Source organism: Erythrolamprus reginae, chromosome 10, assembly GCF_031021105.1.
Source record: "Erythrolamprus reginae isolate rEryReg1 chromosome 10, rEryReg1.hap1, whole genome shotgun sequence".
NCBI lineage: Eukaryota > Metazoa > Chordata > Lepidosauria > Squamata > Dipsadidae > Erythrolamprus > Erythrolamprus reginae.
The window spans coordinates 20810582-20834302 of record NC_091959.1 but is presented as its reverse complement, the minus strand read 5'-3'; the positions used below and the strand labels follow the sequence as shown (position 1 = coordinate 20834302).

At 44.0% G+C, this 23721-nt stretch overlaps 1 protein-coding gene across 8 annotated transcripts in view; it reads left to right on the top strand.

The window, feature by feature from the left end:
• The window catches only part of KLHL25 (kelch like family member 25), a 62797-nt gene that overhangs the window by 36017 nt on the left and 3059 nt on the right, over nucleotides 1-23721 (top strand). For 7 of the 8 annotated variants that reach the window (XM_070763485.1, XM_070763479.1, XM_070763480.1 and 4 more), the window contains one exon: nucleotides 15378-17199. In XM_070763485.1, coding sequence (XP_070619586.1) covers nucleotides 15395-17164 — 1770 coding nt within the window. In that variant the 5' untranslated portion in view covers nucleotides 15378-15394 and the 3' untranslated portion in view covers nucleotides 17165-17199. Of the gene's footprint in view, nucleotides 1-15358; nucleotides 17200-23721 lie in introns of those variants that run through there. The other variant, XM_070763478.1, reaches the window with a different exon arrangement.

Sequence of the window (23721 nt, the reverse complement as noted above, 5' to 3'; positions counted from 1 at the left end):
TATTTAAATCTATGGGTTTGTTAATAGTTATGTTTCTGTTTTTGAGAAAGCATGTACAGTAGTCCCTCGCTATATCGCGCTTCACCTACTGCGGCTTCACTTCATCGCGGGTTTTCAAGAAATATTCATGAGAAAAATCATTCGCGGATCTTCGCTGGTTCGCGGGTTTCTGAGGAAGTCGATCGGCAGATTTAAACAGCCCGCGGAACTCAATCGGCAGGTTTTTCAAAAAAAATATATCTAAAATTGTAAATACTGTATTTAAATACTGTATCTAAAATAAATACTGCGTGGGAAGGGTTTATAAACACTTAAAACAATGAAAACGTACCAAACAATTACAATATAAATACTTAAATAAGTACTATCAGTCGATAAATTCCCCATCGCGGATTTCACCTATCGCGGCCGGGTCTGGAACGTAACACCAGCGATAGGTGAGGTCTTACTGTAGTTCTGTGCTCCTGATTTTTAAGGTTATTGTTTGAATCTGAAACATCTGCATATTTTCTGGATTGGTCAGAATGTTATGTGAAAGTGATGAGTATTGCAAATTATATACAGTAGTTTGAGGCAGGGGTGAGCTGCTGCCTGGACCAGGAAGAATGCAGTGGGGTAGCGAAAATGGAGCTCCACCCCAGAGCACCCAATTTGCACCAAAAGATGTTGAAAGAAAATGCAGGGCGTCCTCTTTGGGCAGCTTCTGCGTTCTTACCGAAAGTATTTAAAAACCACAAAGCTGGTGATTCTGCTACAAACAAAAGTGTCTAGGAAAAGTATAAGGAGATAAGATCTGGAATTAATTCTTTGTGATCTGGGTTTCTGTCTCCCCCTCCTTTCTGAAAGGCTATAATATTCTCTAGAACAGAGGTCTTTGTAGGTGGCTGGAGAATTCTGGGAATTGAAATTAACAAGTCTTAAAGTTGCCAAGTTTGGGGACCCTTGCTCTAGAAAAATAAAATTAATAATGCCTGAAACAGTTTTGTCAGAAACCTCAATTTTGTCTGCAGGAAGGAGGGTTAAGGCTATTATGTGGAATGGAACATTTTGAGATGTTCACTTAGGTTGTTGCCTTTGAGTAAGTAATTTGTGAGTTGCCATTTTAATCATGAAGGCTCCTTTATGGCAATGCTCAAAATGTGCTTTCAAAATGCTAAGTGAGATGTTTCTGTCATTTCACTGTTCTATAGCTACTCACTTCTAGGATGTGGGTGAATTCGATGACCTGCTTGCTTTCAGTCCATTGATATGGATATTGTTTTGAGGTCCTTGGAAAATCCTTGGTCAAGTCCCATGATCGTCAAGCCACTCCCACCAGGTCACATGGCTGGCAAGCCACTCCTACCCAGTCAAATGGCCATCAAGCCACACCCACGTAAGAAATGGTATAGAATCTGCTTGGTGGGGGGTTGGACTAGATGACCTACAAGGTCCCTTCCCGCTCTGTTAATCTGTAATAATCCTGTTGCTTATTTAAATTATAAATTCTCCAAATTGGCAATTCCAAACACAGTCTGCAGCTGATGAATGCAGATTAAATGTACAGTATTCACGTGAATCCATTGGTCAAGGAAAATAGACAGGCAGACCATCGGCTGAGACATCCTCTGCTCTCTCTTGCGTTTTTGCTGTCTTGGATGTTGCCCAGGAATGCATGCCCAAGCCTAAATCTATATTCAGCTACAGTGGATTGTACATTAGAGGTAATATTGACAAAATTGAACGGGTCCAAAGACAGGCTACAAGAATGGTGAAAGGTCTTAAGCATAAAATGTATCAGGAAAGACTTAATGAACTCAATCTGTATAGTCTGGAGGACAGAAGGAAAAGGGGGGATATGATCGAAATATTTAAATATGTTAAAGGGTTAAATAAGGTCCAGGAGGGAAGTGTTTTTAATAGGAAAGTGAACACAAGAACAAGGGGACACAATCTGAAGTTAGTTGGGGGAAAGATCAAAAGCAACATGAGAAAATTTTATTTTACTGAAAGAGTAGTAGATCCTTGGAACAAACTTCCAGCAAACGTGGTAGATAAATCCACAGTAACTGAATTTAAACATGCCTGGGATAAACATATATCCATCCTAAGATAAAATACAGGAAATAGTATAAGGGCAGACTAGATGGACCATGAGGTCTTTTTCTGCCGTCAGTCTTCTATGTTTCTATGTTTCTATTTGATTGCTGCCTGATCAACTCTCCAGAAGTAGCTAAAAGCCTATGTGGGGGTAAGACATCTTCATCTTTTACAAATACAGGTACTCTTTGAGTGATGTTTTTCCTCCCAGTGAGACTGGTCTCTATCAGGGCAACCTAGTTTATCCAATTATAGGACAGAGTATTTTGCCTTTCAGCCCCAATCCAGGAGCCTTCGCAGTCAGTCGCTTTCACGACAAACTATTTTTGTGTTGAATTTATTTTTACCAACAAGAAAATAAAGGTAGACTAGTATAGATATATATCAAGCTATTTAGCTCTTATCGGCTACTTCTGGGCTTCAGACCTGGGCTATAGTAATCCCTCATTTTTCGCAGGGGATGCGTTTTAAGACCACCCGTGAAAAACGAATTTCCGTAAAATAGAGGAAAGATTTTTTTTTAATGTATTTAACGAGTATTTGGACTTTTAAAACCCACCCTTTGCATTAAACAGTCATTCTATAATGTTTCTCAGCTGGAACTACATGTGATAGATATCCTACCAGTTTCTTTAATAGAGTACAGTAGTACTGTAGAAGAATGGATTTAAAATTTTCAATGGACTTAATGGATTTAAGCCCCCTTTGAAAACCCGTGAAGTAACGAGTCCACAAAAGATGAACCGTGAAGTAGCGAGGGATTACTGTACTTGCATATTAGGTGGAAGCATTAACTTCTAGAATGATGCGACGGTTCAGAGGCTAAGACGCTGAGCTTGTCAATCAGAAAGGTCGGCAGTTTGAATCCCTAGCGCCACGTAATGGAGTGAGCTCCCATTACTTGTTCCAGCTTCTGCCAACCTAGCAGTTCGAAAGCAAGTAAAAATGCAAGGACAAAAGTAGGGACCACTGTGGTGGGAAGATAACAATGTACATGCGTCTTTGGTGTTTAGTCATGCCAACCACATGACCACGGAGACGTATTTGGACAGCACTGGCTCTTCTTCTACACTCCCTATTTTTCCACGTAATCTATGGCCTTCCACCAATGAGACACAATGTTGTGTATGCCCTGTCGGTACCACTCCTTGTTCTGGTCACTAAGCCATTTCTGCACTGTACAAATCACCTCTAGTGGCCTCTCCCTCTGTGCCCAGTGACTAACCGTACTTCTGTCGATTGCAGATTCTCCATAAACTGTACACAAACAATTGTGAATGTTCCCAGCAGTTTCTTTCTCCGTAGTGAGAAATTCAATGACGACACACTACTTGTAACATACATCACTTACAGATGTCATTTCGAAACACTGCTGCAACTATACTGTCTGTCTGAAGAAATACAAAATTTACACACGCACTCCTGACAATTCAAATAATGTATATCTAAGGTTTCATATTTGTACCATTACTGTAGGCTGAGAAAAAAAATGTGGTGCATTATTTTCTGGGCGACCCTCATAATTCTGTAGGATGGCTTGGTCTCTTAGCGGTGCAGATTTAAGTAAGAGCTATTGCTGGTGAGATTGCTCCCAAAGCAGCGCCGGTTTCACGTTTTGACCTCTCTTAAGCTTGTTTGTGTGAATCAGTTGCGTTGTTTAACTCGAAGCGAAGGGCAAATGAAGTGTATAACGTAAACTGCTTTAAAAACAGAGCTCTGTAGTTATGGTCCACTTAGTCCCCTATCTTTGGCCCCCTTCCCAAACAGATGGCTTCAAGATGGTTGGCAAATTTGAAGAGAAGACAATGCATCTCTTCTCCGCTCAATTCCCAGCAGTTGGGATTTATAATGGATTGCTGAAGAGGCAGCCAGCCAGAGCAATTATCGATAACCTGATCCTCTTATGAATCAAACCCAACCCACCCACCCCCCAACTCTTTTAAAACCAACTATGGTGGTATCTGATAGCAGCAAATTCCATAAGTTTAATGAACTGCTTAGGTCAGTGCAGTTTGCGTCCTTTTAAAATTGCTTCCAGTCCCTCTGAGCTTTGTGGAAGACTTTTAAGTGGAAGGGTTTATATTCTGTAACTTAAAGCCTCCTCCTCATCATCATCCTCATCAAAATTAGCCAGCATTCTGCCACACCAGCTGGAATTCAGGGTTTCGTAATGCACGGAAAGGTTTTCCATATCCTGGAGAGGAGAGAACCAACAGGTTCTGTTTAGATTAGATGATGTAACTAAAATGATTGGATTAGGAAGGAGTGCACAATGTGGGAAAGGTAAAGGCAAGAACTGTCCTGTCTTGCCAAAAGTAGGTTTGTTTGTTTTTCCAGAGATAAATCTCCCAGGGCAGAGTTGTACGTGCCACGAAAAAACTTTGGCAACAATTGAGCTGATGTTGTCCAGATTATGGGCGGAACCTATGGTACCTTCTGCATTCCCTCTGGCTCCTCTCTCCTTGCTCACCTGGGATCCAAGCTGCCTTGAAAGTGTCCCATTGCCTTCATCATCCAGAAGGTGCTTCACGTAGCAAACCAAACAATAATTTATTTATTTATTTGTCATGCAAATATAGTATTGTATTGTAGTATAGTTAACATAATATAAGTATAAAGTAGAGATAGAAAAGATAAAAAAGACATTAGGACAGGAACAGTAGGCACAAGGGTGCACTTATGCACGCCCCTTACAGACTTCTTAGAAAACTCAAACTCAACCCAGACAAGACGGAGTGGCTGTGGGTCTTGCCTCCCAAGGACAATTCCATCTGTCCATCCATTACCCTGGGGGGGAAACTACTGACCCCCTCAGAGAAGGTTCGCAACTTGGGCGTCCTCCTCGATCCACAGCTCACATTAGAGAAACATCTTTCAGCTGTGGCGAGGGGGGCGTTTGCCCAGGTTCACCTGGTGCACCAGTTGCGGCCCTATCTGGACCGGGAGTCACTGCTCACAGTCACTCACGCCCTCATCACCTCGAGGTTCGACTACTGTAATGCTCTCTACATGGGGCTACCTTTGAAAAGTGTTCGGAAACTTCAGATCTGCAGAATTCAGCTGCGAGAGCAATCATGGGCTTCCAAAGGTATGCCCATGTTACACCAACACTCCACAGTCTGCATTGGTTGCCGATCAATTTCCGGTCACAATTCAAAGCCCTTCATGGCATCGGACCAGAATATCTCTGGGACCGCCTTCTGCCGCATGAATCCCAGCGACCAGTTAGATCCCACAGTGTTGGCCTTCTCCGGGTCCCGTCGACTAAACATTGTTGTTTGGCAGGTCCCAGGGGAAGACCCTTCTATGTGGTGGCCCCGACCCTCTGGAACCAGCTCCCCCCGGAGATCAGAACTGCCCCCACCCTCCTTGCCTTTTGTAAAATTCTTAAGACCCATCTCTGCCGTCAGGCATGGGGGAACTGAGATATCTCCCCCGGGCCTATACAGTTTATACATGGTATGTTTGTTTGTTTGTGTGTATGCTTGCTTTTAATAATGGGGTTTTTAGTGTTTTTTAAATTATTAGATTTGTTCTTACATTGTCTTTGTTATTGTTGTGAGCCGCCCCGAGTCTATGGAGAGGGGCGGCATACAAATCTAATTAATAATAATAATAATAATAATAATAATAATAATAATAATAATAATAATATATTTAACATAATATGAGTATAAAGTAGAGATAGAAAAGATAAAAAGACATTAAGACAGGGACGGTAGGCACAGTGGTGCACTTATGCACGCCCCTTACAGACTTCTTAGAAAAGGGGAGGGGTCTATTGTAGATAATGTAAGGTTGAAGATTTTTGGATTGGGGGAAGAAACCACAGAGTCCGGTAGTGAATTCCAGGAATTGACCACTTTATTGCTGAAATCGTATTTTCTGCAGTCTAGTTTGGAGCGATTTACATTTAGTTTGTATCTATTGCATGCTCTTATGTTGTTGTTGTTAAAGGTGAAGTAGTCGCTAACAGGGAGTACATTGCGATTTTATGAACAACAGTTAAATCAGTTCGGAGGCGGCATTGCTGTAAATTTTCTAAACATAGTAATTGAAGTCTGGAGGAGTAAGGTAATTTGTTGCATGAGGAGGAGTGGAGGACTCTTCTTGTGAAGTATTTCTGGACTCCTTCAATTGTATTAATGTCTGTATTAAAATCACAAACTGGATTAATATCAGGCGTATTCTCCCTGTAGTTCAAATTAGTTGCATGGAAAAAGTATGTTCTTATCACAGAGTTTTATAAGGCCACCCAAAACAATACGATTCTGGGCAGTGTACAGCATTAAAACAACAACAACAACAACCAGCCCCAACTGTTCTCACTGTTAGAAAATTATTTCTCGGTTGAATCTCTCCTTGTTCAGTTTCCATCCATTATTCCTTGTCTGACCTCCTGGTGCCTTGGAAAGTAGCTTGACCTCCTCAAATATTGGAAGACTGCTATCATGTCTCCCCTGGTCCTTCTCTTCAGTAGACTAGCCATGCTCAGTTCCTGCAATCATTCATTGTATGTTTTAGCCTCCAGGCCTTTGATCATCTTAGATAGATTAGGATTAACAGAGTTGGAAGGGACCTGGTAGGTCATCTAGTCCAATCCTCTGCTCAGGCAGGAGACCTACGCCATTTCTGACAAATGGCAGTCCAATCTCTTCTTGAAAACCTCCAAAACCTCCCACAACTTCCAAAGGCAACTTATTTTCCACTGTCTCCTTATTTCTAGGTTGAATCTCTCCTTGATTGGTTTCCATCCACTGTTCCATGTCTGCCCTTCAATTAGGTGCTTTGGAAAATAGCTTGACCCCCTCCTCTCTGTGGCAGACCCTCAAATATTAGAAGATGCTATAAGTTGGCCTTCTCCGGGTCCCGTCAACTAAACAATGTCGTTTGGCGGGACCCAGGGGAAGAGCCTTCTCTGTGGCGGCCCCGACCCTTTGGAACCAACTCCCCCCAGATATCAGAGTTGCCCCCACCCTCCTTGCCTTTCGTAAGCTCCTTAAAACCCACCTCTGTCGTCAGGCATGGGGGAATTGAGACTTTCCCTTCCCCCTAGGCTTATAAAATTTATGCATGGTATGTCAGTATGTATGATTGGTTTCTTAAATTGGGGTTTTTTAAATTAACTTAAATATTAGATTTGTTTACATTGTATTATTATTGCTGTTAGCCGCCCCGAGTCTATGGAGAGGGGCGGCATACAAATCTGATAAATAAATAAACAAACAAACAAACAAACAAATAAATAAATAAATAAATATCTCCCATGTAGCCATGCTCAGTTCCTGCAACTGTTCATCGTATGTTTTAGCTTCCGGTCCCCTAATCATTTTGGTGGCTCTTCTCTGAACTCTTTCTAGAGTCTCAACTCTAGAAACTCTAATGTGGTGATCAAAACTAGATGAAGTATCCTAGGTGTGGTCTTACTACATTCACAATAGACTAGCATGGAGGATATGCAAAAAAATGCTTTCCACAAATTAAGACTGAATACTCTGTATGAGAAAATACCTTCCGCAAGGTTTTGTTAACACACGTCTAAGGATCCAGGTGAGTCACTGGAAAGAGGCAGTTGAGAAGACCAGTAAAAGCAGGGTGTATGGAAGACATTTGGTTGACTTATAACCTGTAGCACACATAGCTTTCTTGCAAATGTGGATGGGCGCAGAAACCATCAATTTTTATTTATTTTGGCAAGCTGAGTTTTGCTATTCTGCATTTTTGCTATTGTGATTGGCTGGCTACATTCAGCCCGATAAAACCACAAGAGTCCCTCTCTGTGAAGAAGAAAATGAAGCATCATTGATTTTATTATCATCTAGAGGAGAAAAAGTTCTTGGGACGATACCTCTCACAGCACCTCTAAAAACAAGAAACGCTGGCAAAATTTCCTTTGGGGCATCTTCCCTCTTTTACTGTGATGCATTGTGCCTATGAAGGAGGTGGTGGTGTGATGGTAAGACCACACTCGGAATATTGTGCCCAGTTTTGGTCACAATGATACAAAAAAATATATATATTGAGATTCTAGAAAGTATGAGGAGGAAAGCAAGAAAGATGATTAGTGGACTGGAGACTAAATCATGCAATGAATGGTTGTGGGAACTAGGAATACAGTGGTATCTCGTGATACGAACCCCTCGTGATACGAACCCGGGGTTTGGAAATTTTTTGCCTCTTCTTATGAACTTTTTTCAGCTTACAAACCCACCGCAGAACGCAAAATGGCGCTCTGCTGGGCACCGCCGCCCGGCTGTCACCTTTTAAAACAGCCGGGGGGCTTCTTGGCGTTCTCCCGAACCCGAATGTTTCAGGTTCGGGAGAATGCCGAGAAGCCCTCGGGCTGTTTTAAAAGGTGACAGCCAGACGGCGGCACCCAGCAGAGCGCCATTTTGTGATTTTTTCCCCCTTTGCACGCATTAATCGCTTTTACATTGTTTCCTATGGGAAACAATGTTTCGGATTATGAACTTTTCGCCTTACGAACCTACGTCCGGAACCAATTAAATTCGTAAGACGAGGTATTGCTATAGTTCCTAATCTAAGGAAGATAAGGACTAGTAGCATTGGAGCACTCAGATGACTAAGGAATATTTGCTGACGGTCCCTTTCTATTTCACAAGATGATAGAAAGGGGCTAAACCATGGGTGGGTTCCATTTACCTTCGCTTCCAGTTCACATCGCGGCGTTTTGCTTGCTACATTCGTACACATGCATGTACGCTTGTCGACACATGAAATTTTATTTCTGCGCGTGCTCCCTAGTGGGATTCAGCTCCAAACACAGCTGAGGAGCTGATCAGCTGTGCTTCGGTTGAAGAAATAAAGGGATTAGCCTGGGGTTCGGGGGGAGGGCTCTTTTTGATGCAGAGAAAGAAGAGAAGCCATCTAAAGATTAAAATTCAACTGAAAATTCCTCCCAATAGATGGCGGCAGCCACGGGCCAGCATCGCCCGAACCAGATCCGTGATGCCATTTTCACGTCATCATCAAGTTGTTAACGGTTCAGGCTACCTGGTTCGAACCGGGACGAACGCACCCCTGAGCTGAACAGTGTGTTTTCAATGAGGTTCTTCTCTTATAGCAGTGGATGGCAAACCTATGGCACAGGTGCCACAGGTGACACGTAGAGCCATATCTGTGGCATGTGATCCGTTGCCCTAGCTCAGCTCCAACGTGCATGTGTGTGTCAGGCAGCTGATTTCTGGCTTTCACAGAGACTCTGGGAGGGCGTTTTTACCCTCCCCTGGCTCCAGGGAAGCCTTTGGAGCATAGGTCTTCAAACTTGGCAATTTTAAGACTTGTGGACTTCAACTCCCAGAATTCTCCAGCCAGTATAGCTGGCTAGAGAATTCTGGGAGTTGAAGTCCACAAGTCTTAAACTTGCCAAGTTTGGGGACCCCTGCTTTGGAGCCTGGGGAAGGCGAAACATGAATCTACTGGGCCCACCAGAAGTTGGGAAACAGGCTGTTTCCGGTCTCCAGAGATCCTCCGGGAGGTGGGAGAAGCTGTTTTCACTCTCCCCAAGCATTGAATAATGGATGTGGGCACTCGCGCATGCGTGATATCGCACTTGCATGCTCTTTTGGCACCCGAGAAAAAAAAGATTTACCATCACGGTCTCATACAATAGCATGACTTTAAGAAGAAAACAGTGAAAAGTTGGACGTTCCAGAAAGCTTTCATCAAGTGCTTAGAGTCAACAGCCCCAGAATTATTATTGTTGTTGTTGTTGTTGTTGTTATTATCATTCAATATTTTGTGTTTGTGTTTTATCTTTTTCTGCACTTCCTAAAGTCTCTCAGGGTCGAAGCAGTCAATATCTTTTATAAACAAGTCTGCATTTTATGGCTATTACGAAATGAATTATTTATTTGATAAACAGTAAAAAATTTATAAAATACAATTTTTTTTAAAAAAACTCAGCATGCTTCTGCTGCCGCAAAGATTCTCTGCAAAGATTGCTGTTTCTATCAGTGAAACATGATTCTTTTATGCAGGGAGTTCTTTAAATAGGGCAATTGAGGGAATGCTGAATCTTTTTATTCAGGTTTAAAAAAAAAAGTTTACTTTTTTTGGGCTTCTATAAAGTCTCCAGATTAAATGGCCAGTGCTTGAAAGCTGAGGTTGGATTTGAAAAATAGCAATAGATTATGCTAGTGCAGACATTCCTAGCCATTCACTACAATTACAGTCGAGCCCCAAAATTTAAGTTGCTGAGTGAGACATTTTTAAGTGAGTTTTATCATATTTTACGAACGATCTTGCCACTTGTTATGTGAATCACTGCAGTTGTTAAATTTGTAACACTGACGTTAAGTGAATCTGGCTTCCCCATTGACTTTACTTGACGGGAAGGTTGCAAAAGGGAATCCCATGACCTCGGGACACTGCGACATTCATAAATATGAATCAGTCGCTCACCCAAACCCACTACATGGGTCAACCAACTTTCTCAAACCACCCTATATTTTGGTTTCTCAATGCAACACCTGCTTTCAGACGGACATCAGGCCAAGGCAATATTTAAACAAAGAGTTTTAGATGTTAATGCACAAACTGATATTGAGGCACTTTCTAAGTGCAGGTCACTGCAAGAACAAAACAGTCTTTCAACTAGAAAAATACCTGACAATGGGTCTGACCCAATACCATAGAACATCACTCACTAGAGCAAGATTTGAGCAGTTAGATTCTATGGTCAAATATGGAAGATTCCACCAAGTACCATATTTAGAGAGAACATGCATTTGCGGTGCACCAGAAATAGAAGACATTGCACATGTGCTACTCAATTGTAAACTATACTCCTCAGTAAGACCTCAGTATTTACAGCCCCTACTTGACAAAATCATGCACTGGGACTGTAATAAACAATTATCATATTTTCTTCAGGGTACAAATATATATGTAGTTGCTAGAACCGCTAAGTTTATAGTCAGGGCTGTTCAGATGAGAATACGTTTTATAGAACATATTGGGGTGGCATGCAAAGGAGATGAACTCACTTAAGAATATTTTATATCAGTATCTTAGATTTGTTTAATATAATCCTTTGCACGAGTTATATTCTCATGTTTTACTACTCAATTTTAGCATATTATACTGCATTTTAACTTATTAATTATCCAAATTCCCTCTATTTTAGCCAATTTTATTGTATTTTAACCAGTCACAGTTTTATGACGACCGATGTCCTTTTTCTCGCTTTGTTATGGTCGATTGACTAATAAAGTAAAGTTGATATTGATTGATACGGAATCAGTCGCTAAGCCTCTGACTTTTGAACATGCTACGCTGCAACGGTTGTAAGTGTGGAAATCTGGTCATAAATTATTCTTTTCAGTGCTATTGTAAGTTCAAACAGTGATTAAACAAAAGCTTGTAAGTCTAGGACAGTGATGGCGAACCGAAAGAGCGCGGCCCCGTGCTATTGCGCATGCGATGGGGGTGAATTGCTTTGAATGTATGAAGACATTCCATGAACATTACAGGATTGTTCTTCTGGTTTGATATTGAAAGTTTGCATTTATTGCCATATTTGTACCAGTCTACAGGAACAATCTCGTAACAGCAAATATTTTCTGTAAATTGATTTGTATTTCATTAAAAAAATGAACTCTATTTTCATTCAATCGTAATACTTCAGCCATACAGGTAGTCCTAGACCAGTGATGGCGAAACCTATGGCATGGGTGCCACAGGTGGCACGCAGAACCATATCTGCTGGCACGTGAGCTTCTACCATAGCTCAGCTCCATCATCCATGTGTGTGTCGGTCAGCTGATTTTTGGCTCGCGCAGAGACTCTAGGAGGTCGTTTTTGGCTTCCAGAGAGCCTCCAGGGGGATAGGGGAGGGTGTTTTACCATCCCCTGGCTCCAGGAAAGCCTTTGGAGCTTGGGGAGAGCGAAACACGAGCCTACTGGGCCCACCAGAAGTAGGGAAACAGGCCATTTCCAGCCTCCAGAGGGCTTCCAGGGAGCGGGGGAAGCTGATCTCGCCCTCTCCAGGCATTGAATTATGGGTGTGGGCACTTGGCATGCACAATAGCGCAGGGTCACACTCTTTTGGCACTTGACGAAAAAAAGGTTTGCCATCACTGCTATAAATAATATACTGTAAATGTATTCCTTCATTTTTCTATATTTTTATTATGATCTTGTGGATCCACTTTACTGGCTGTCCAGGGCCACAAACGGCTCGTGGGTTGGACCCGCCTGATTTAGTTTGAAAGCCTTAAAACAACTTGGTGGACAATACAACTTTGTATGAATAGATCCTCCATTACAGCCGAATTGTCGAGCAAGTAATTCGTCCCAGAAGCAAAATTTAAACAGAAGGGGGGAGCGCTTCGCTTCCTGCTTCACTGTTCCACCTCTACTGTGTGTAGACATTGGCTTTAAAATAAACCTTACTGAGTGTAATAGGAGTCACAAAATAAGCCTTGAATGCATACAAATGCGGGTTTTAACATCAGCTATTAATTAGACTAACAAGCAGGGTAACACTACCTGCAGCCATGCAGTGCTCTAATCACAGAAGATCTGTTTGCAGTCATGAAATGCTCTAACCACAGGCTCAGTCTGCAGTTCTGGAGTGCTCAAACAGATGCCAGGGTTCATCTGAACCTTCTCTTGGGAACAAAATAATGGGAAGTGTTTTAGAGGCTTTCCCCAACCAACCTCCAATCTCCCAAATATAGCTTGGCTTATATGGCAGCCACCACAAATTTTGATTTCTAAGGCTGAACCTCTCTTTTCCATATTTTTGTTATTTATTTTAAAAAATATAACTTTTTTTAAAAAAACACCACCCCATTAAGAAAAATAAAGCCAGCCAAAGAGATGGAGAATGGAAAACCAGATGCTTTAACCCAGTGTTTCCCAAACTTGGCAACTTGAAGATATTTGGACTTCAACTCCCAGAATTCCCCAGCCAGCAAATGCTGGCTGGGGAATTCTGGGAGTTGAAGTCCAAATATCTTCAAGTTGCCAAGGTTGGGAAACACTGCTTTAACCTATAAGATGTCAAGGTTCCAACTGATTCCTCCCTCAAAAAGAACAGCAAGAATCCCAAGCCACTTACCAAGAAAAATCGGATTGTTTATTAGGAGCGCCATGTCGGCAAAAACAACCGTATTTTCCCGAAAATAAGAACCTGTCATATTTTTTTGAAGCCCGAAATAAGTGTTTGGCCTTTATTGCCATGCACTCAAAAGCCCAACTGGGCTTATTATCAGGGGATGTCTTATTTTGGAGGAAATAGGGTAAATAAAGCCAAGTCTAACTTCACCCAGTTTGTGCCTTGCCTCTGACTCTCTTGCTCCCAGGTGTGTCACCAGTCACATTCCCCCAACATGTAGAAATCACTCCCTCTGGCCGTTGCAGGTCTCCGTGGAGATGGCCTTGACTTTGGATGACTAGGATGTGTTTTCTTTTGACTGGGGTGTGAATTTTTCGGTGCAGTTGCGAGGCACAATTTCACTTCCCCCTGGCTATGGAACCGGAGCCGTCCAGGAAATCTTTGGGAGTTGACACAAGGAAGTTTGGCCTGAAATGAGGACCTTGAATTTTGTTTTGTTTTGTTTCGAAATGTAATGGTTGCTTAGCACATACATATGGGTGCAGCAACGTGGATAACGTTGTGTATGTGGTCGAGAAGGGAAATGGGGTTGGGATTAGGAAAGAGAATAGAGAAGGCACGCCAGTAAATAATCTAATCTTTGTATGTATGTTTGGTTTTATAATAAGGGTTTTTTAGTTGTTTTAGTATTGGATTGTTATATGCGGTTTTTTATCACTGTTGTTAGCCGCCCCGAGTCTACGGAGAGGGGTGGCATACAAATCCAATAAATGAATGCATGAATGAATGAATGAATGAATGAATGAAATCTTGATTTTTGAGGTGATCAATCCAGCAAAAGATATCAAGAAAGAATTGGGAAACTCCTTGGAGCAATTAAAAAATAATAAATTAAAGCACAATTTTAATCTTACTGTATTATTTTATTCAGTCTTCAGTTCAGGCCATAATTGGATCAAGAGCTCATTTTATCCATTATTACATTATGCGCCTCTTCCTGTTGACTGGCTATTAGAAATAACCAACGGTATTTCAATTGGCCAGCAAACTCGCCTGAACTGAACCCCATAGAGAATCTATGGGGCATTGCCAAGAGAAAGATGAGACACACGAGACTGAACAATGCAGAAGAGCTGAAGGCGCTATTGAAGCATCCTGGTCTTCCATAGCACCTCAGCAATGCCACAGTCTGATAGCTTCCATGCCACGCCACATTGAAGCAGTAATTGCTGCAAAAGAACTGAGCATATGTGCATGCTTATACTTTTCAGAGGTCCGATGTTGTTCTATGTACAATCCTTGTTTTATTGATCGCACATGTAATATTCTAATTTTATGAGATGTGGGATTTGGGGTTTTCAGGAGATGTATCCCATAATCATCACAAATATGACAAATCACGGCTTGAACTATCTTGCCTTGCACATAATGAGTCTCTCTCATATAAGTGGTACCTCATGATACGAACTTAATTGGTTCCAGGAGGAGGTTCGTAAGGTGAAAAGTTCGTCAGACGAAACAATGTTTCCCATAGGAATCAATGTAAAAGCAAATAATGCTTGCAAATCCTTCAGGAAAATCGCAACCTTTAGAAGGGAGGGGAACAGGGGCAGGGAGGATCAGCTAAAGGGGGCGGGTGGAAGAAGCAAGGCTAGGCTAAAGGGTGAATGGGAAGGAAGAAAGGCAAGGGGGGCGCCCCTCCCTTTTCTTTCTTCAAAAGACACCCTTTCAGTGCCTGTGCAAGCACGCTGTTCTCCTACTTTTTTAAATGCAAACTCTTTCCCCCTCCAAGCCGCCCCTCCCTTTTCTTTCTTCAAAAAAGGGGGGGGAAAGAAACCCCTTCATCCCAGCAGTAGCGGCTTGGGTTCGTAAGGTGAAAATAGTTCGGAAGAAGAGGCAAAAAAATCTTAAACACCGGGTTCGTATCTCGAAAAGTTCATTAGAAGAGGCGTTCGTAAGATGAGGTACCACTGTATTACGTTTCACCTTTTAAGTTGCATTACTGAAATAAATGAATTTTTGCATAATATTCTAATTAGGGAAAAGGGAAAATAGGTTCGCCATCACTACCCTAGTATGTATACTTGGCTGAGAATTATAATGAAACACAAGGCCACCCTAGATTCCACTCTTGAGTCTCCCTAGAGTTCAACCCCACCGTCTCAGTTTTCTCAACCACGATTACTTGAAATAAGGATGTTTCTTCTTCCCACAGGTCACACTCCAGGAGCCATGTCAGTCAGCGTCCACGAGAACCGTAAATCCAGGACCAGCACCGGCTCAATGAATATCTTGCTGTTCCACAAAGCCTCTCATTCGGACTGCGTCTTGTCTCACCTCAATTCTATGAGAAAGCACTGCAAGTTCACAGATGTTACGCTCTCCGCGGGGAACAAATCCTTTTTGTGCCACCGGGCAGTGCTGGCTGCTTCCAGTAGATATTTCGAAGCCATGTTCAGCAACGGCCTTCGCGAGAGCTTAGGGGACGAAGTCAATTTCCATGACAGCCTCCATCCAGAGGTGTTGGAGCTGCTGCTGGACTATGCTTACTCCTCCAAGATCATCATCAACGAGGAGAATGCAGAGTCCCTCCTGGAAGCTGGAGACATGTTGCAGTTTCATGATGTCCGAGACGCAGCGGCAGAATTCCTCGAGAAGAACCTTTGCCCTTCCAATTGCTTAGGGATGATGGTCCTGTCAGATGCTCACCAGTGCAAGAGGCTTTACGATTTCTCTTGGAGGATGTGCTTGGTCAACTTTGAGACAATCCACACGACCGACGAATTTAACAACCTCTCCAAGGATACGCTGCTGGACTTGATTTCCAGCGATGAGCTAGAAATTGAGGACGAGGAGAAGGTCTTCAAGGCAGTCATCCATTGGGTGAAGTACGACTTGGGCAGAAGGAAGCCTTTTCTCCCGGAGCTTCTAAAGAACGTGCGGTTGGCGTTGCTGCCCTCCGAATGCCTCAAAGAAGCCATGGCTTACGAGGAGCTGATCACCACAGAGGAGGAGAACAAGGAGATCATGGGAGAAGCTCTTTGGTGCAAGAAGAAAATCCTGCAGAACGATGGAGTGGTCACCAGTCCTTGCGCCAAGCCCCGCAAAGCCGGGCACACGTTGCTCATCTTAGGTGGGCAGACATTCATGTGTGACAAAGTCTACCAAGTTGACCACAAAGCCAAAGAGATCATCCCTAAAGCGGACCTGCCCAGCCCGCGGAAAGAGTTCAGCGCGTGTGCCATTGGCTGCAAAGTTTACATTACCGGAGGGAGGGGCTCAGAAAACGGGGTATCCAAGGATGTCTGGGTCTATGACACAGTCAACGAAGAGTGGTCCAAAGCTGCTCCCATGCTGATCGCTCGGTTTGGACACGGTTCAGCCGAGCTCCAGAACTGCCTCTATGTAGTGGGTGGACACACCGCCGTGGCGGGTGTCTTTCCTGCTTCTCCTTCGGTTTCGCTGAAGCAGGGGGAGAAATACGACCCCGTTGTCAATAAATGGACCATGGTGGCTCCCCTGAGGAACGGTGTCAGCAATGCTGCAGTTGTAAGCGCCCGGCTCAAGCTCTATGTTTTTGGCGGGACCAGCATTCACCGGGATATGGTGTCCAAAGTCCAGTGCTACGATCCGACCGAGAACCGGTGGACTATCAAAGCCGAGTGCCCCCAACCCTGGCGTTACACGGCAGCTGCCGTCTTGGGTAGCCAGATTTTTATCATGGGGGGAGACACAGAATACACCGCAGCTTCCGCTTACCGTTTTAATTGTGAAACGGATCAGTGGACCCGCATTGGGGACATGACGGCTAAGCGGATGTCCTGCCACGCGTTGGCTTCAGGAAACAAGCTGTATGTGGTAGGGGGATACTTTGGGACGCAGAGGTGCAAAACGTTGGACTGCTATGACCCCACTTCAGATACCTGGAACTGTATCACCACGGTGCCTTATTCCCTCATTCCCACGGCTTTTGTTAGCACATGGAAACATTTACCGGCTTGATATGTGGGAGCGCTGGTTACAATGGAGCACAAGAGGTAAGAATGTTCCAGTGAAGTCTCACCTGTCTTTGCAGGAAAACATGTTTAAGGTGGGAAACTCTTCACAAGGGTAGATGATCTGAGAAAAGGGGTTTTGTTTTGAGTCAATTTGGATAATTAGCGTATTTTTCAGACTATAAGATGCACCGGTGTATAAGACGCACCAAGAGCCGGGGTGGCGCAGCAGGTAGAGTGCTGTACTGCAGGCCACTGAAGCTGACTGTAGAACTGTAGGTCAGCAGTTCAAATCTCATCGGCTCAAGGTTGACTCAGCCTTCCGTCCTTCCGAGGTGGGTAAAATAAGGACCCGGATTGTGGGGGCAATAGGCTGGCTCTGTTAAAAAGTGCTATTGCTAACATGTTGTAAGCCGCCCTGAGTCTAAGGAGAAGGGCGGCATAAAAATTGAATGAATGAATGATTGAGTGATTGATTGAATGAATGAATGAATGAATGAATGAATGAATGAATAAATAAATAAATAAGATTTCGAAGAGGTAAGTAAGAAAAAAAGTTTTTGTCCTCCGCGGCCCCCAGGAGCACTCGGCAAGCCTCCCAAACCCTCTGCAAACCCCGTTTTTGTGAAAAACAGGCCCATCAACCAAACAATGCCGCTTGGCGGGACCCAGGGGAAGAGCCTTCTCTGTGGCAGCCCCGGCCCTCTGGAACCAACTCCCCCCAGAGATTAGAATTGCCCCCACCCTCCTTGCCTTTCATAAGCTACTTAAAACCCACCTCTGCCACCAGGCATGGGGGAATTGAGATGCTCTTTCCCCCTGGGCCTTTACAATTTCATGTATGGTATTTCTGTATGTATGTTTGGTTTTTATATTAATGGGTTGTTAATCATTTTTAGTATTTATTGGATTATTATTGTACATTGTTTTATTATTGCTGTTAGCCACCCCGAGTCTCCAGAGAGGGGTGGCATACAAATCCAATGAATTAATGAATGTATGTATGTACTGCAAAAATGGGATGTGGGGGCCATATTCGGTGTATAAGATGCACCAACACTTCCACCCTCTTTTAGGAGGGCAAAAATGTGCGTTTTATATTCTGAAAAATATGGTATGTTTTGGACTTCGTTTAGCTTCTTTGACAGACTCTAGATTTTAAGTGTGAAGGACAGTAATATGTCAAGAGAAAAACGCAAAGCACCAAATAAAAAATGTGGTACTTAAAATAATCTGGGGAACAATAAAAATACACTGGAAGTTAAATACCTGGACCAACAAAAAGACCATTAAGTGATTAATAATAATAATAATTTATTAGATTTGTATGTCTAAGTGCAGAAGTGACTGATAAGACCTGGGGTTAATAAATAGCAATAGCATTTATATTTATATACTGCTTCATAGTGCTTTTACAGCTGTCTCTAAGCGGTTTAAGGAGTCAATAAATGGCCCCCAACAATCTGGGTCCTCCTTTTACTGACCCCAAAAGGATGGAAGGCTGAGTCAACCTTGAGCCAGTCAGAGTTGAACTCTTGGCGGTCAGCAGAATTAGTCTGCAATAATGCATTCTAACCACTGCACCATGATGTGTCTTTCCATAGACACAATCACAACCTCCACTTATTGTTCTTTATATTCTAATATTGAGAAAGATGGCAAACCTGTTCTCAGCCTTACCTGGTGGACCCGACAGAAAACGACCAGTTGAGCTAATTCTGCTTTATTGGAAGGAGACTTGAATAGAGTCTTGCAAATCTGAAAGTACAATTCTCCCCGTCTCCTTTTTTTAAAAAAAATAATAATAATGCCTACAATTCTTTGCATCGGGTGGAGTTGGGGTGACTGAAAGGAGCTGAGCATTTACTGGCTGGATACCCTTCTTGATGCCTATGCAGGATTCACAACAAATAATTACTCATTGCACCCCGAGAAAGACATTTCTGCCCCTACCTAGGATCGAACTCAGCCTCCTAATTGTGAGATGAGAGCTCCATCTTTAGTCCACTACTCTTCCCCCTGTCCTCTATATACTGGAGAAATCAGGGAGGGTCTCTTTTGAGCTTTTTGCCCCACTCATTATCCATCTGAGGGCTATGCTGTCTCTTATCTGACCATTCCCAAGGCTCTCAGCCCAGTGTCCCATGGTCAGTTTATTAAGAGTTTGTTGCATAAAAATCAAAATGAGAAGCACACACAGATGACTGATTCAGCTGGATTCATTGACTTCTTTATAAACATAGTGTTCTGCCAGCGTGCTTCAACCGCCCGTAATTACAGGGTAATTAGTCCAGGAAGACACACACCACAGGATAAAAGGAAAACCCAAAAGTTTTTAAAAACAGAAAAACAGAAACAGCTCCCTTTTTAAATGTCAAATGGATTTTCTGGTACACACAAGGCACAGGTTAAATACAATCCAATTTCTCACCCAATAACTGGGAAATTGAGTCCAATTCTAAAGTCCAGAGAGTCCACACACAATCTTGAACAGCACAAAAAACACGATCTTGACGAAACAATGAATCAGATAAACTGCCATGAGGCTAAAACACCAGGTTGCACTTTTATCTGTAGCACTAATTACAGCAGCCCCACCCAACCACAGGTAGCCTCATTTTCTCTTGTAATAATCCTTCAGTTGTTGTCTCCTATGCATCATTCTACGCATGCGTGGATGTGTCATTAATTCTTGTTCAGAATCCAAGGATGATACAGATGATTTAATCTCCTCCTGGGCTGTCTGCCAAACTCCCCTCTTCCCTGTCACTCACACTTCCTTGGTCAGAGGAGGCTTCGTCGGCAGATTCTATCGGGAGCAAAACAGGCCTGCGGCATGTGGATGTTTCCCCCACATCCACCTGCACATTCCTTGGGGCAGGAGCTGGGCCAGACCTAACCACAACACATAGTAATATATACAATACCACAAGTAGATTATTTCTTCAATGTAGCAACAGTTACAAACAGTTACAGCAAAGCAGACAAACACACAGCAGAATGAGAGTACAGAGTGGGCTAGAGAGCAGAGTGAGCTGAGTCACGCCCAGCTTTAAGCTTTTCCAGTTTCGATTCGCTGCACAGACTCAGAAGTGCTTAAGCTCCCATTGGCTGACTTAGTTGCTATGCCTATTCATTGGCTGATCTTGTTAACATGGCTCTCCCGTTCATTAATACCACATACAAGCTTCCTTATATCGATATGTACGAGGGTTATCCGGAAAGTAAGGTTACATGATTTTTTTAAACTAGAAAGAATGAATATATTGTAATAAAAGTTACATGGATTGTAGCATCGGTGTGACATTTTTCCACATAATCACTATTCAGTTCAATACATTTTTGTCATCCGTGGGATGGGTTTTTTGATGCCTGTGTCATAGAACTCTCCCGCCGTCTTTTTCAGTCAGTTCGTCATTTCCATTTTCACCTCCTCTTCCTCATCTCTAACCTTCATAAAAACACCAGTTGATGATCTACTGACCACTGGCACTGGTCGCTCTCTTCCGCTGGCATCCCGCTAATATGAGGGTCGCCCAGAAAGTAATGCACCACATTTTTTTTCTCCAACAATTATTTATTGAACACAATGAAACTTACAAACAAGGAAGAATGATGTTTCTTCTACACTCTCTATTTTTCCACATAATCTCCATCCCATTCTATGGCCTTCCTCCAGCGAGACACAAGGTGTGTATGCCCTGTTGGTACCACTCCTTTTTTCTAATGGCCTCACCCTCTGTTCTGTTCTTCTAACGGCCTCACCCTCCATGCCCAGCGACTAACCGTACTTCTGTCGACTGCAGATTCTCCATAAACTGTACACAAACGTTTGTGAATGTTCCCAACAGTTTCTTTCTTCGCAGTGAGAAATTCAATGACGACACGCTGCTTGTAACGTACATCCCCTACAGACGCCATTTCGAAACACTGCTGCAGCTACACTCTCTGTCTGAAGAAACGCAAAATTTACACACACAGTCCTGACAATTCAAATAATGTATATCTAAAGTTTTGCATTCGTACCATTACTGTAGGCTGGGGGGGGGGGAAATCGTGGTGCATTACTTTCTGGGCGACCCTCGTAGCAACTTCCGCCACCCACATTCCCCACAAGAGCTCCATGCCTTGTAACCTTACTTTCCGGATAACCCTCGTAGCTTCAGCTGCAGTTACAAAGTGGTGCTGTGAAAAAGCTTGTGTCTCTAGCTCAGGGGTCGACAAAGTTGTTCAGAATCTAGGAGCCAGCCAAAAAATTTAGGAGCCAGAATTTTTTTTAAGCAAACTTGGTTTTTAATTTAACAAAAAAAATCGGGCCGGCAGGGAACAGAATGGAGCCTTCCGCGGCGGGGCTGGTAAGGGGGGGAGCCGAGGGGGGAGCCGAGCCCAGCCCCGTGGCATTCGCTTTCCTCCCGCCCGCAGCCGACTGATCGTGGGCTCCTTCGCAACCTCGGAGAGCTTCCTGGTTTTCGTGAGCTTTCATGCCCTGGAAGCTCTCCGAGGTTGCGAAGGAGCCCACGATCAGTCTCGGCTGCGGGTGGGAGGAAGGCGAATCCCCCGTGGGCTCCGTTACATCTTCCGCTGCCAGCCAGGCCATGCTGGCGGCAGCGGAACAATCGCCTTCCTCCCGCCCGCAGCCGACTGACCGTGGGCTCCTTCCCGAGCTCCCTTCCTGAGCCTCCCGTTTTCTCTCCCCCCCCTCGCCCCTTCGCCTCCCTGTGTTCCTAGGAGAAGTGCTGGGGATTAGAAGATAGATAGATAGGTAGATATATGATAGATAGATAGATAGATAGATAGATAGATAGATAGATAGATAGATAGATAGGTATAAATAGACAGACAGTGATAGTCAAAGAGAGATAGACAGAGAGACAGATGATGAATGGATTGGGCAGCATAGAAGATAAATAGATAGATAGATAGGTAGATATATGATAGATAGGTAGGTAGATAGGTAGGGTGGGTATATGATAGATAGACAGACAGACAGACAGACAGACGTAGGTAGGTAGATATAAATAGACAGTCAGGCAGATAGTCAAAGACAGATAGACAGAAAGACAGAAGATGGATGGATTTATAGATGATAGATAAATAGACAGATAGATAAATAAATGTTAGATGATGAATGGATTGGGCGGCATAGAAGATAGATAGATAGATGGATGGATGGATGGATGGATGGATGGATGGATGGATGGATGGATGGATAGATAGATAGATGAGGGAGGATAAAATGGTATTAAAAGGGGAGGAAGAAGAGAAGTGTGTGTTGGGAGGGGGGAACCACTCCTGATTATAGATTCGAACACGTGGATTGTGGAAGTGAGAAGGAAAGAATTACGCCGGGATAGGATGGTATCAATGAAGTGGAATCCAAGCTTCACCCAAGAGGTTAATGGAAAGCGCACAGGGAGAAAAGCGAAGGGTGGCCAACAACGTGATTCTGCCCGGGTTTTGCCCGCCTCGGGGTCTGGAGAGGCTCGTAAAAGCTGAAGAAAAGATTGCACGGGGTTTTGCAGCTTCCGACCGGACGGAACGGGAGAGTAAAGACCCGTCCCGGTTGCAAAAAAAGTTTCTTAGGGCCATGAAAGGGCGATGGGCAACCTCCCGGGGTTATGCGAGGATGCTTCCCTAGAGGAGTCCAAAGAGAAGCCATCCCCCGGGGGAAGAGGGCAACTCCCGGGGCTTCCCTGTGAAAGGACGGAGCCCGGCTCCTCCCGCCCCGTCACCCGCTCCGCCTCCCCCCGGCCGAGCTGCCGGCCTCGCGCGGCTCCCTCACCATCAGCACTTTGGCCGCGCTCTCCAGCTGGGCGATCACCTCGGAGGCTCCCCCTGCCGCCGCCGCGGCCGCCGCCATCATGGTCTCTCTTCAATGGCGCCATGCAAGGCATTCTGGGACGGGGAGGACGCCCAGCCAATCCGCGACTCCCGGGGAGGCTACAAGGGCCCCGGGGTGTGAGAGAGCCCCGATTGGGGAGGTCGTGGACGGCCCCCGCAGAGCCGCTCTCCCCCGACGGCTGAGGGAGCGGCGGGGCGTCCTCTTGAAATGGCTTCGGGGAGGTGGAGGGGGGTAGAATGGAGAGAGAGCAGCTCCGTCAGGTCCGGGAGGAGAAGGGCGAGATGTGGCCATGTGGTCCGACCCTTTCTCAACTCCTCAAGCACCAGGCAACATTTTCTAGGCGCCACTGGCGACCAGGCGCCTGGGTTTGTCGACCCCTGCTCTAGCTTATTCCCAAGAGCGCCTTAAAAATTGATCATAGTGGAGCCCAGCTCCTAGAGAAATTCTTTTATTGCTGGAGATAAAGCAGTCGCTCTAGTAATTGTGTGGCTAGGTTTACAAATTACATTAATCTACCCTGCACTAGATTTGATTTTGGCTTTGCTTAAATGTATACATCAAGATAGCCGCCTTTTGTCTGTCTGCAAAGGATGGAGCCCTGTCTGAGCACAAACACGAAACAAAAGCACCCTACTTTGGAATGACACTGCCCTGTGTTCTCACTGGACTTATTCCCATATTCTTGGCTGCTAACAACATCTTTTTCCAAATTCTAACTCCGC